General features: G+C 38.4%; 1 protein-coding gene across 2 annotated transcripts in view; it reads right to left on the bottom strand.

Moving 5' to 3' along the window:
- The window catches only part of Gnaq (guanine nucleotide binding protein (G protein), q polypeptide), a 277,251-nt gene that overhangs the window by 186,350 nt on the left and 76,840 nt on the right, over window positions 1-14,061 (bottom strand). Inside the window, exons 1-2 of one of the 2 annotated variants that reach the window (XM_005408302.2) lie at window positions 2,551-2,787; window positions 1,855-2,039 (exon numbers count right to left, since the gene is read on the bottom strand). In XM_005408302.2, coding sequence (XP_005408359.1) covers window positions 1,855-2,039; window positions 2,551-2,617 — 252 coding nt within the window. In that variant the 5' untranslated portion in view covers window positions 2,618-2,787. Of the gene's footprint in view, window positions 1-1,854; window positions 2,040-2,550; window positions 2,788-14,061 lie in introns of those variants that run through there. The other variant, XM_005408301.2, reaches the window with a different exon arrangement.

The raw sequence follows: 14,061 nt of genomic DNA, 5'->3' as shown, positions 1-14,061 counted from the left end.
AAAAAAAAAAAACCTAATTCTTTACTATTTAGTGTGCTAGATAAACCCACGCAGTTTGCTCTGGTTCAGGTATCATGTTCCTAGGCTTACAAACCTGCCATGCTCTTTCACTTTTACAAGTGAAAGCAGGCAGAATTACTTGTAGAGGTCTCTTTGTTGCTTGTGGAGATTTAACTGCCACTGGAAAACAAGTGTTGAATAAGAAAGAAGGGAAGCGAGCTCAGCAGTCCAAGCAGGTTTGTTGCTAAACCTGAGAGGGGCCTCTCTGTGCAAGCAGAACTGAGAAGGTGTATCTTACAAACTGAGAAGCATTTTTATAGCACATTTTGGCGAGCTTTTGAGGGGTGTGCTGGGGAGATGGGGGGCTTGTGACTTGCTGGCATGTCCTCTGTGACTTGCTATGTCCTCTGGGGACTGCTCATGACCTAAGTAAAATGAAACTATGTTTCTCTAAGATCTTGGGTGGGCTCATTCCATCTGGCAGTGTCCCTATCAAGACTCTATCAAATGGGATCATAACAATTGAATTAAGAAATTGCCAGTTAATTTCAAAGACCCACCCCCCCCAAAAAATAAGTCCATGGTTTTAAGATGATTTGATATATTTAGAAACCTCCCGTTAACAGAAATGAAGGTACACAGACTGGCCTCATTTTATCTTTGGATTAACTGTTTTGAACTAAATTTCAGTTTATAAATCACAGTTGGCTTGCCAACTTCTTGCTATTACCTACTGATGGTGGCAAATGGAAATACACCTCACAGTGGATTTCTCAAGAGTACTGAAAGAATGAAAATTCTTATTGAGGTTCTAAATTACTGTGTAGGTATAATGCAGTGAGGCTTACTATAGATCAGCTTACTATAACATCAGTATCTATAAGCCCTAAGGAGTAAAAGACTGTACCTAGGAAAACATATATGGAGGGAGAGATGGGTTACTGATCAGGGGGAGGAAAGAAAACAGACTATAAAGACATTTCCACACATCCTAGATTTCCCTTTTCTCACACTGGCAGTCTCTGCTGGGCTATCAGGTCCCAGTGTGGCTCCAGTCCCAGCCTACAAGACTTCTTCAGGGCAAGTACAACATAAATTCCAACACGAAGCCACCTTCAAATATATCAATACATATTGTTCGCTATCTTTGTGATATTTTAAAAAGCAATTACAGCATCTGTTTTTATCTAGGAGGAAGGCATTTTCTATTTCAACTATTAGATAATGTTAGATATTAGAAGATTCTGTTTTGCCTTCTACAAAGCTGAAATTTTATTTTTCCCTCATCTTTTCTCAAAAGATTCTGTAAGTTTCCTTTACTTTAGCATAGTTACAAGGGAATGTGTTGTAAAGGTTATTGGAAGTTGACAGATGGGCTTATTTTGAAATAAAATGAAGCCTGTAGCATTACTGAAAGGAAATTACAAAATTCAGAATTCAACCAGACAGAATGATCTTAAGCTAGTTTCCTTTTTTTTCCCCCCATGGAGAACAAACAGTAGGAGGTTGAAGCAAGGCCACTACATCTTTGAATTCTTTCACTCTGGCTGATTTGTATGGCATTCACAAACATTTTCTTAATACAATGTGCACTCCCAAAGTCCAGGCCTCTATGTATTTATTGTCAAATATCCAAATGTCTTTCACTGTTAGCACTATAACACAATTCCCAATTCCTACAATTTACGAAAGAGACATTTATAAACACTTGAACGTCTATTAAAAGTCTCCAAATAAAATGAGAAATGTACATTTCAGAAACTACACATTATAGATATGTTAACAGACTACTCATATACTGCTGTATCACTGCTGATAGCTCCCCCCAATGCTCCAATGAGGAGTTCCACCTACCTTATTGTGCTCATACTTGTATGGGATCTTGAGTGTGTCCATGGCTCTGATCATGGCCTGCATGGCCGTGAAGATGTTCTGATATACCAGTTTGGTGAAGCCCCTTTTGTCTTCATCAGAATATCCTGACCCATGGATGATTCTCATCTGCTTGATAAATGTACTCTTGCCACTCTCTCCTGTCCCTGAAATACAGATAACAGCAGCACATTAAACTACAACTCCTTCATGTTACACTACCCCAACACTAGACACAGTGGCTTGGATTTGATGTCCCCAAAAGGCCCCTAGAGAGGAGAATCACTACAAGTGGAAATGCTACCTATGGGGCTCACTTAGCAAAATTAGCCTACAGCCCATTTCAAAGGCAGATAAGTTCAAAAATTAAAAAGACCACAAACACACTAAAACACTGTGACCTCTTTAGAAGCCACTCAGCATGGAATTTTGACAGGAATTTTTAATCACGTATAAAAAAGTGACAACAGCATTTTTTGAATGTAATAAAAACATGATAAAACTCTTCCTTAGAGGATATTTGAATTACTTCCAGGACACTGGGTTTAGTCAGGATATAGTTCTAGAAATGACAATACACTTACACAAATGTTATTCAAAGAGGTAAGAAGAAAAGGCCTCAAAATTTCTATATATTTTCTCTAATTCTGGAAAGGTATCATAGGGAAAGCACATTACCCTGGTGAGACAGGAACAAGAGTCGTTCTCTATGCAGCAAGAATCCCCCTGTATTTATGAGGAGCATTCTAGTTGTCTACATTATTCCCAGGAATCACTTAATTCAGGAGAGATACACTGGCTCTTTTCCTCTCTGACCACTTGTGATAACATGACACAAAAACAAGTTGTTACTGGATTTCATTTTCTTCCATGCTGTCTCATCTTTCCCATCTTCAATATTTCTTTTCTGTTGCCATAAGCCTGAAGGTAATCCCTAACAGGTACACACACCTATCAGAAGAAACAAAGATGAAAAGGTCAAGCCTTTTCACTGTCATATATTTATACCCTACAACAAAGTAATATTTTGCATCTAAAGACCTCATTTTTCTAAATAGAAATAGCTTTTAAGATACGTTCTTATGGGCTGGGGATATAGCTCAGTGGCACAGGTGCCTGCCTAGCAAGCACAAGGTTGTGAGTGTGATTTCCAGTACTACAACAAACAAATGAAAAAGAAAGGTACGTTCTTTTTCATTCCCTTCAAATGTCCTTGAGATTTCCAAGACAGTAAATATCTCTGCTTTCCCTCAATAATGTGAAGGAAAAATGACAATCTACATATTAAACATAAAAGTACAGACTAAAACAGGAGGACTCAGTCCTTAATGCCCTCTCTTCTCAACAAAGGGGAGGGACTAAGAAAAGGAAGGAAAGGGGGAATAAAGGAAAAAAAAAGTTAAGAACTAAAATATTAATACAACATCTGTCCTAATCTCATTCTGTTTTCCTGGCAGGTAAATTTTCTTACTAAACAATCACAAAAATTCAAGTTAAATATTAGTTTTCACAGAACTCTTAAATGACTGCAGCACTAACTCCTTAGAAGGCAGTAATGAAATACAATTCTACCTCCAGCATCCTGAGATATGTAATTCCTATAACTTTCAACAAGGTGATCTTGAATCTCTTCCAATATAAAACACTGCAATATGAATGCTATCAGCCCGCTGTAATGAAATTGTAGCAGAAAATACACCCCCTCCCCAGGTAGTACACTTCAGTTGCCCAGGTGACAGTTCCTGTTGCAGGTCTGGGTGCTTCTGTGTCTCAGAAATAGCTGGGCCCTGTGACGTATAGCTGGTGACTATTATACACATTGTATAAACCAATCCCTAATTGACAAGCCTTTCTGCCTTTACACTTCCTGCTTGCTTATCCCATATAAGCCCTGGACCATCAGAGATCAAGGCCTGATATTTTGGAAATAATCCCAGTCAGTGCCTATCGACATAAAATAAATATGCCTCCAAATCCTGGGTGTTGTTTCAGTGTTTCTGCTTGTCGCTGCAGAATGACTATTTATAATCCCAACCTTGATTACCGGAGAAACGCAAAATATCTGAAAAGTAGCATCTCCAGGAGAAATAAAGCTATAAATGATTACCAGTCAATAACATATAGAAACTAATACCTTTACTCTCCTAAGCAATTAAAAGTATATAAGAAAAAAAACTCAGATTGTGTCTTTATTATTATAATCTCAGAGCCAAAGACTCTGATCTCAGGCCCCAACAGCAGATATAATTATCAAATCAGAATCTGCCAGTTCTTTCTACAAAAGAAACAGAAAAGATATTACTTTGGGAGGTTAAAGAAATCAGGCAGTGGGACCTGTTTCTCCTGGGCAAATCTAAGTTGTTTGTTTTTTAACATGCATGCACGGATACATAGATATACATACATGCCAAAGTAGATGAAGTATGTTACACTGGCTCATGTGTCATTAAAATCATGTTAGGAGAGAGCAGTCCATGCTTGGCATTTCTTTGTCTCTAGTCCATAAGCCCCTATATGTGGTCCACACGCCGGACATCTCAAGAGTACAGACTCCAAGTGGGAGCAGAATACAGGACCAATGAATGAAAGGAGGGGAATTAGGAGGAAAGAAACAATAATGTAAAAACCAACTCTAAAGGTAAATATTTTCCTGTTGCCAAAAACACACCCAGGGATCCTTTCTCTGCCTTCTCATCTTGGTTGGATATGAGTTTCATCAACAGCTTTGTCCCCCGTGGCCAAAAAGCAGGAAAAAGAGGGACAGCATTTACTCCCTCAGCTTTCTCTGTGCAGGGCATCACAGATGTCTATCATCCCTTCAAAAGGCCACAGCTCCACCTGGGGGCACCTCCACATGGTTACCCTGAGTTCCCACAACTGCTCCCTCTCCCTTTGCCAGGCTTTCGCCATCCCTTAACTATCTATATCTGGTCCATACCTTTATAAACAGTCCCATGATAAAACTTTCCTCAGTCATTCAGTAGGAGTGTGCCATACGTTTCCTGCTGAAATTCTGAGTGGTATTAACACCAAAAGGAAAGCAGGGAAAGATTATTAAGATGAAAGACACAAAAATGGAGAGCTCCCTTTCTTCCTCTTATGTCCTTTTGTGCATAAACTTATTTACAAAGCATTCTCTAATTCACAAAGTGCATTCTATTAATAACTCACTATCATGACACTCTTCTGGACACCAAATGTAATGAAGAAAGTTATCAACCAGCTAAAATATAACACCCAAACCAGAATCCAGGATAGCTAGCTCTTGCCCAATATACATATAGTACTACTGTCCATCTGTGCCTGTCTGCCTGTCTGCCTCTCTCTCCCTCTCTCTCTCTCCCTCCCCCCCAATCTCAACATAAAGGATACAGTAGTTTGTGCCTCCAGAGTATCCCCTCTCTTGTAAATGGAAAGAAATTTGTATTTAACCCTTTATACTTTGCCAAGTATACTCTAATACACTGTCAATTTACCCTCTCAGAAATCTGGGTAATAGGTATCTTTATCCTCATGCCACAGAGAAGAAAAGGTGTTGGAGAGATAAAGCTGCCTCAAATCCAGGAAAATTAATTTCTACTGTCCACAGTCTAAAAATGTCTCAGTGAGGCAGGGTGGTACAGGCCTATAATCCTAGCACTTCGGAAACTGGAGCAGGATCAAGTTAGAGGCCGGCCTGAACTACACAGCAAGACCCTGTCTCATAAGAATGTCAGCCTGGCTGTGACTACATCCAACTTTTATCTATTTAACCCAATTTCAATCTCTCAATAGCACTGTAAGAAGACTCAGTTTGAATCCTGATGCTCTCTTCCAATGGATCAGCCATCCTTACCAACTAAAGTTCATTCATGGGCTTCATGCTCATACTTCAATTTTATTGTATAACTGCAGAAAACTGAAAATAAAAGCAAGGCTTCAGATAAGAGAATAATCTGTGTGTTGCACTTACTACAGGTAGAATAAAAGCTGTAAATTAAAGTATTATTCCACACTAAACTTGAACATAAGACAAAATGAAACTATATGGACTAAAACATCAAAAGCACAAACAACTCAGCTTCTTCGTTCAGTACCTTCCTATCATGGACACAAATGAATTATTTGTACCAACTGTGTACGCCGAATCTCATGTCTTTCCCCTGTGTTTTTAGAGTTGTACAGTATTTTCAGTTTGAAGTGGTTATTTGATTGATCTACTCCTGATTACTATGAAAAAATGTGATTCAATCAAAACACAAAGTTGTTCTCAAATTATGTAAAATGATGCTTCCTAAGGCCAAGTGGAAAACATAAGGCTCCACAAGAACAGACTGCTTGGTGAATTCGGTGATAATTAATGTCTTTGCATAGCACAGAGTAACAAAAAGCACAAACAATTCTGAACCACCTAAAAGAACACGAGTCTTTTCCAAGACCACTGGCACAACAAAATCTCACAGAAAATGTTTGCGGGAGGGGGCAGATTCTAATTTTGCTAGTTTGAAAATATCGCAAATCAAGTCACTGAACAAGCAAATCAACACACAAAACGGTGTGAGTCCTACAGAAACTCTGTTCTCTCCTTGAACAATCTCCATAGTATGGCTTTAAGATGTCCCCGGAAAAGTTATGTGTAGCTTCAGGCAAATACTCTGCTTTTTCTTATCTTAGCTTCATAAAATGCCCATTATTCAATTAAGAATAATGCTCTTAAAAGGTGACTTCATCCAGCGTGTAATTGGCTGTGAAGGATATTCTTTTCTTTCCTACTCCTGGATCAGGATAAAGCACAGAGAGCAATCCCAAGTTCATTTCACATCTCTTTCCATCACAACAAGCATTAAATATAAATTTAATATCCTATAATGAAGTTCATCATTTGGTATGCTGTTAGAATACATCATGTTAGACACACGATCTGATGCTCATATTTTCAGCTTTGCCAAGATCTTTTTCAGCACTACAGGAGTCTCACATATAGGTTCTACCACAAATTCACACAAAGCATCTAAACATTTATACTCATTACTCTGTTCAGTTGCATGATATAATCTGTAAATAGTTTTGTCCAAAACAACTGTTTTAAACACAATCATAGGATTTTTTCCTTTTGTTCCAATATTGGGGGTTGTGGCCAGGGCCTTCACACAGAGTTACATAGCTAGCCCTTTTTTAACTTTTTATTTTGAGACAGGGTCTTGCTAAATTGTGCTGGCTGGGCCCAAGCTGAGCTGTAACTTGCAATCCTCCTGCCTCAGCTTCCCAAAGTGCTGGTATTACAAGCCTATGCCACCATGCCCAGCTACGATGTCTTCTTAATGGTAACGAATTCGCATTTGTCGTTGAAAGCAATCACGGACTCACTAATTCCTTCTCTGGCACTTACGTTGCCTTCTTGGGCTACTCATCACAAGAGCTGCCAAGGATAACCCACATATGCACAAATACTGGTCAATGCCCCCAAAATTTCAGCTACTGCTGTGTCTGCTCTGAAGAACTGTAGTGCCCTATTTCCAGATTAAGACCCTGGAAAACAACCCCTGCTACTACCAGGAACTCCAAGGTTCTACCTAGTTCATCCTCTCTCTCCTACAAGAAAAGCAGAGAATACTCCTAAACAAGGTCTCTCACAGAGACCCACACTCCTCCCCTTTTTTTAGGCTCCCAGGAAAACAGTTACAAAAAGTGTGGCGTTTTAGATTGTATAGTGAATGTATTCATCTCACCCTGCCAGGGCCTTTCATGACTGTACAGTATTTGCAGATACTGTTCAACCATTGGAAATTAGTATCTGAAGCCTTTAATGCATGCAAAGGCTCTGGCAAAATGCCCCTGCTGCATCTTCTTGGTTGGCCAGCACCCAGATAATGTATAAAGAGAATAAACTGAAGTCTCATGGAGCTGAACTGATTCAGGCAACTGTATTGCAGGTGCATTGGTTTAGGCCAAGATCTGAAATAGGGAATCTCAGCACAACCAAAGCTAAATTTGGGCTGCTTCCATACAAACTGAGTAAAGTAGAACCAGGTATTTCCAAGACAGATTTCCGATCCACAAGCACATCATTAACCTATATGTGTAAAGAATTAACAGCAGTGAAATAAAAGGGACTTAACAACACTGAGTCAAGTAAAATTCTATGTTGTCCACATTCCAAGTTATATCTACTTAGGTTTTTTTGGTTTTTTTGTTTGTTTGTTTGTTTGTTTGTTTGTTTTCCAAGTTTTTTTGAGACTGGTCTCACTGTGTAGTTCAGACTGGTCTTGAATACACTATGCAGTCCAAACTGGCCTCAAACTTGTGGCAAGCCTCCTGCCTCAGCCTGCCAAGTACTGGGATTACACGTGTCCACCACCACACCTGGCCCAAGTTATACCTACTTTAAAATACACATATTCTACATTCTGCACATTTTGCTCCACTTAGAAAAATTGCATTTGAAACTGAGTAGTGCTAAAACCAAAGTCACCATAACTGCTTCTTTTTAAGAGACTGTCCATTGAAGGTAAGAATGGGTCCACTTAACCATTTACCCCCAGCATATCTGGCAGAATCTTAAAAACACAGCAGAGAAACTCACTGACTCAATCACCACCTGTGAGCAAAAAACTTAAAAGACAGAGAATTTAGTAGTAATCAGAACTATTAATAATAACTTATTCAGCTGAGTGCAGAGGCACACACCTATACCCCAGCTACTCAAGAGGCTGAGGTAGGAGGAACACAAGTTTGAGACTAGCCTGCTGGGCAAATTAGCAAAACCCTATCTCAATTTATAAAAGAGAAAAGGGGCTAGGGATGCAGTTCAGTGGTAGAGCATGCCTAGGGTCACCTCCCAGCTCCACAAAAATAAAAACAATCAAAAAACCTTATCCAGTGAAACTGTTATGAAGCTACAGACAAGAAAATGCAATGAAAATTTAATTACTTAATGAGGAAGATCACATAGTCTCAAAGTAGCTAGATCCTCCTACAGAAGTTACACTTTTTCCACAGTTACTCAAAAGTGCAAGAGCTTTCTCTCAATGTGTGCGTGATAAACATGTATGTATTAAAATTTAACATCAGTCAGCTGCACAACCTTCTGAATATACTGAAAACCATGAATGTGTACACTTTTAAATGGCAAGTGTTATGGTACATGAGTCATATCTCAATTTTTTTTATTTTAAAACTAGTATCAGTACAGTTTAGAGAAGACAGAAAGTTTCCATGAATTTTCATGCAAACACCTTTTCAGGAAGGGATTTTGCACCAACCTGCTATACCCTCTCACCCCAGGAGTACATGTTCAACCTCTTCTGCCTCTGGGTGTATTTCAGAGGAAAAAAATCTGAACCCCTGACCTCAATGATTTTACCAAGGAAGGAGGGCAGTGATTCATTCAAGGCATTGGCTAGGTGACACTTAGGAAGAAAATGGACTAGAATATTTATAAAGTTAAAAATGTTTATTATAGAAAACTATAAAATTTTAACATTTTGGAATATTCCCAACTCTTTTTCTAAATAAATTTTTCTCTTCTTAATCAAAAATAAAGTTGGAACAATATCGTATGATTTTTCAGCTAACATACTGCGATAATCATTCCCTGACGTTAATTATTCTTCAGAAATGGTTAATAATAATGTCTGAAAGGCTTCATAAGGAGGTGTGAGAACTGAACAATTCCCCTGGCATAACACATTGTGAACATTTCTAATTATTTGCTTGTATAAATAATGCTCTGTTAACCTCCTCCAAACAAAAATATTTGCCCGAATGTCTGCTTCTTTAGGAAAGCATCACAGAAATGTGATTAAGTTCAAGTGTGTTGGCTTCTGTGATACCTGTAACCATCCCAGAGCTGTGACCAGCTGACCCATTCATCAGGCCCTCTTCTCAGCTAACCTTAAAAAAAAGTTTAAATACCTCCACTTTGAGATACAAAAATATATCACTGTAATTTACACCTTTATTATGAGAACAAACATTTTTCTTTTTTTTTTGGAGACAGGGTTTCACTATCTAGTACAGGCTGAACTCGAACTCACAGTGATCTTCCTGCCTCAGCCTCCTGAGTGCTGGTATTACAGGCATGCACCACCACACCTGGCCATTTTTCATACTTTTCTCGTCTATTGTATTGCTTCTATAAACTCATCTTCACTTCTACAATTACATACAGACTCACTGTTTTCCTTACTTTTTTGAACAATTTGAGTTTCAAACAGAAATTAATGCTTGATTACAAATATTTCCCTTGTCATTTCATTTGCCAATAAAATCTGGTGCATAAACTTATAATCTGTACTGTAGTGAGTTCACTCATCTGTGTTTTTCTTTGCCAAAGTGGGGAGAGGAGGAACACAAGCTGCAGAGCCAGGGGGCAAGTCACATGGTTTAGGAAACAAGTTCACCAAGTGCACTAGACAGCTCCAGAGAGTTTTAACCAGGGTACGGACATGGTCTGATTTATGCTAAGTAGAGAATGAGCTGTAAGGGAAAGTTTGTAGGGCATTCCAGTAAGCCATACATCCTGGTAATTTAGACCAGGAGGGCAGGAGTACAGAGAAATGACATCTTCTGATTGCAGATAGGTAAGACCTGGGTGGTAAGGGGAAGAAATGAAACAGGGAATGTGCCTAATCTTCTGGCCTGGGTTGCCTGATGAAAGTACCATATTCTTATGAAGAGGAAAGGGCTTGGGAAGCATATATTTAGCTTGAAATATGTATTCATTCCTCCTAAAAGCACTTTTGTCCACCTACAGGGTTTGCTGCATTGATATAAAGGACATATATGAAACAGAGGATGCCACTGTGTCCTTCATTTTTAAACAAAGGCAAGGACATGGCTATGACCGAGCTCCTTGTGCTCGTGGATGACTCACATAGACTGCAAAGCCAGGGTTATAATTCCACTTCCTATGAGATAAATCTTAAAGAAAGAGATAAGAAATTTTTTGGTCTCTAAGTTTCTCTCTCTCTCTCTCTCTCTCTCTCTCTCACTCACACACACACACACACACATACACACACACACACTTAGAAAACGGCACCACTGTTATAAACACATATCTTTAGAGAAAATTGGGACTCTACTAAACATTATTTGGACTATATGATATTATAAAAACATGAAGTTGTAATAATAACTTTTTAAGAAACAACCTGTCAAGCTAAATATACACCCACAGAAATTAATTTTTCAGATAAAAAATATAATACATGCAATCCGGATTCTTAGATCACACATAAGCTATACACTTTAAAAACACAGAGTAAGTGGAGAATGATGGAACACACTTTGGAAAAGCAATGCGCAGTGCTCACTAAACCAGTGAAGACATCCTTAAAACAGAATGGTTTATGTGCTGCTGCCCCCACCTCTCCCAGAGAGCAACAAATTAAATTTTTAGTGGAAAAAAAGGGTCAAGATGGATCAAAACTGCCATTTCTCCACCTTGGTTCACATTTATTAGAAGATCATCTACAGCAGATGTGCAGAGCTGGAGAGAGGCCTCCCAGTCCTGCCCCACAGGGATAATAATCTGTGCACAGCCCCATGGCCCCTGAGAGCTGAGGGTGAGCAAACAAGCCTGAGTAACCTCTAGTGCTCTCTCCAGCTTTCACATACCAGAACTACTTTCCATCTCTGTGTACCATTATACCACCCTTAAACTATCACATATCTTCCATGAGGAAAATTTCACCTTTTATTTACTATATATTCAAATGCAAACTCAAAATAAGATGACTGAAAACGACAGTAGTCTTCTTTCAAAGTTAGTATGTCAAGATCTTTTTTTCTTTTACTCACGTGGCTCTTACGCTTCGAGTCTGTAAGAGTAATTATCTTTTGTGGTACAGGAATTAAGGTGCTGGAGGGAAGTGAGCCAAGTACTGCTCCAATTCAAAGAAGCAGTGATGCGGGATACCTTGCAAAACTCATGGATTCTGACACTGAAGAACACAGCATGCTTTCTGAGTTAGTATCACCCCCACTGATGTCAATAATGACACCACGGGCACTAAGAAGGCCTTGTACATGCTCCAATCTGCCAAGCAGGCATAAAATCAGAAAAGGATCTGAAAGAATGTGTTACAGAAAACAAAGAGTTCCTAAATCTAGTCTTCTAGAGCAGATACTGACCTAGTAGAGACTTTTACAAGTCCATTGTTCCTGTAAGATCTGAGATTTACTTAAAATGAAAAATAAATGTTTCCCTTAAGGAAAAAAATTTTTTAAAAAGCATGATTAAAACACACATATACACAAGACAAATCTATGCATTCTTCACTTGTTTAAATTCTCTTCCTGGGAGAAAGTGCTGAGCAAAACCAATAGTATCTCCTAGGGGTCCCATTATTAGCATTAATGCCACAAAGCAATGACTCCTGAATCTAATTATTTTCTTTTTCTTTTTTTGCTACCTGGAATCGAACTCATGACCTCAGGCTTGCCAGTCAAGCGCTTATGCCACTGAGCTGTATCTCCGGCCTATGAATCTAATCATTCTGAAATGGCTATTTTGGGACAATCCAGTAACTCTGCAATGGAGAAATACACTAGGAAATTATTTAGATTTTCACTTCCCCTAAAAGAATAAAACGGTAAAAATTTTTAGTATTCAGCTTTTTTAAAAAGCCAGAACATTTGCACTGTATGGGGGAAGCGGTCCCTTTGCATTCAGTGCTCAGGGAACTTTGAAGATAGGTAAACAAAATGGTTCTGCAATTTCGGATTGTAATTGCTCCAGAGCAATCCAGTAATGCTTCTTGTGCATTCACTTATATGTGTTGAGCAAGATGCAACATCTGGTACCACCAACGAATGTGAAAACAATTTTCCCAGCCAGTTAAAAATGTTGCCCTATGGTTTGTTTCATTAATTTAAATTCTGTCCTGCAATTTATTTTGTCTGATGGCCATATGTTTCTCCATCATCTGACTCAGTGACAGTAACCAATACCCAGCAGAATGATAATGCAGCAGGGGTGTTCCCATTCAGTATTTTCAGAAATAGGAATGACCAACCTAATCCTTAAGTAAAAAGTATCTTTTTCTTCACGCTTAAGTAACTGCACATGAAACTATGCCTTCTTCTTTCAAAGAGAATACTTTTTGCTCAGAAGGATGGTACCTAAAATGTACAAGCAATCAGCTAAGAGAAATTAAGTCTTACAACCAAATTTGTTCGTTGAGGAAGTAAAAGTAAAGACAGTACATTGGTGTATTTTATTAATGTTTAGTAAGGCTTACATATGAGACAGCTTCCTATCATCTGACTGATAAAGGGGGAAGTGAAAGCAATTATTGTCAATTTAAATTGAGTTTCTCCTCTTGCTCCAGGACAACAGAATGGATCCATGAACAAAAACTAGCATTAACAGGGAAAGAGACCATACCCAAGAAAATATATGCCTCTTGGAATAGATCTTGTTGTAGGCCACATGACTGACAAACACTGTCCAAATTATGACAGTATATACACTGATATTTTATAAACTAACTTGATAATATGTTATTATATATTTGTTTGTGTGTAAGGAAAGTGTTTTGAGGGGGGAAAAAAACAAACGAACTGTCTTATATGCAAACTCTTCCCTGAAATGTTTCATCACAGAAAAAGTAGAAAAGTATTAGGTTTATATATATAATGAAAACGATGTGTCACATAGACTGTGATCACTTCTTAAGCCAATCCTGAAGTTGACAGAAATTCAACCAAGTGAATGCAAAAAAAAAAAAAAAAAAAATTTTAAAGTAAATACTGAATCAGTAGGCCTTGCTAAGTGGAATAACATTTCCTAGGATTTGTAGAATCTTTCTCCATCTCTCCTCCCCCCACACACCTATAGCAAGGCTTCAAAACCTGAATGCTTCAGCCTAATGCTGATACTAGAATAATGACTTGCTTATCCTGCTGTCTGCCTACAGCTTTCCCATGTATAGTCACCATCACTTTTGTCAAAGCCTGTGAATACATTATGTATTAAATGGAGTGACTGTTACAATATCCTAAATCTTCCCTAAACAAGTGTTGAGAATAATGCAGTGTTAAAAAATATTACTGCTAAGGTGATTTAAGATATTACTTATTTTGCAGATGACATGCTACTTTACATGGAAGACCCCAAAAACTCCACAAGAAGACTCCTTGAATTAATCAACAAATTCAGCAGTGTAGCTGGATACAAAGTCAACACCCAAAAATTGATAGCAT

The sequence above is a fragment of the Chinchilla lanigera genome, unplaced genomic scaffold (assembly GCF_000276665.1).
Source record: "Chinchilla lanigera isolate Chin_1 unplaced genomic scaffold, ChiLan1.0 scaffold00111, whole genome shotgun sequence".
Classification (NCBI taxonomy): domain Eukaryota; kingdom Metazoa; phylum Chordata; class Mammalia; order Rodentia; family Chinchillidae; genus Chinchilla; species Chinchilla lanigera.
This window is presented reverse-complemented; position numbering and strand designations above follow the sequence as displayed.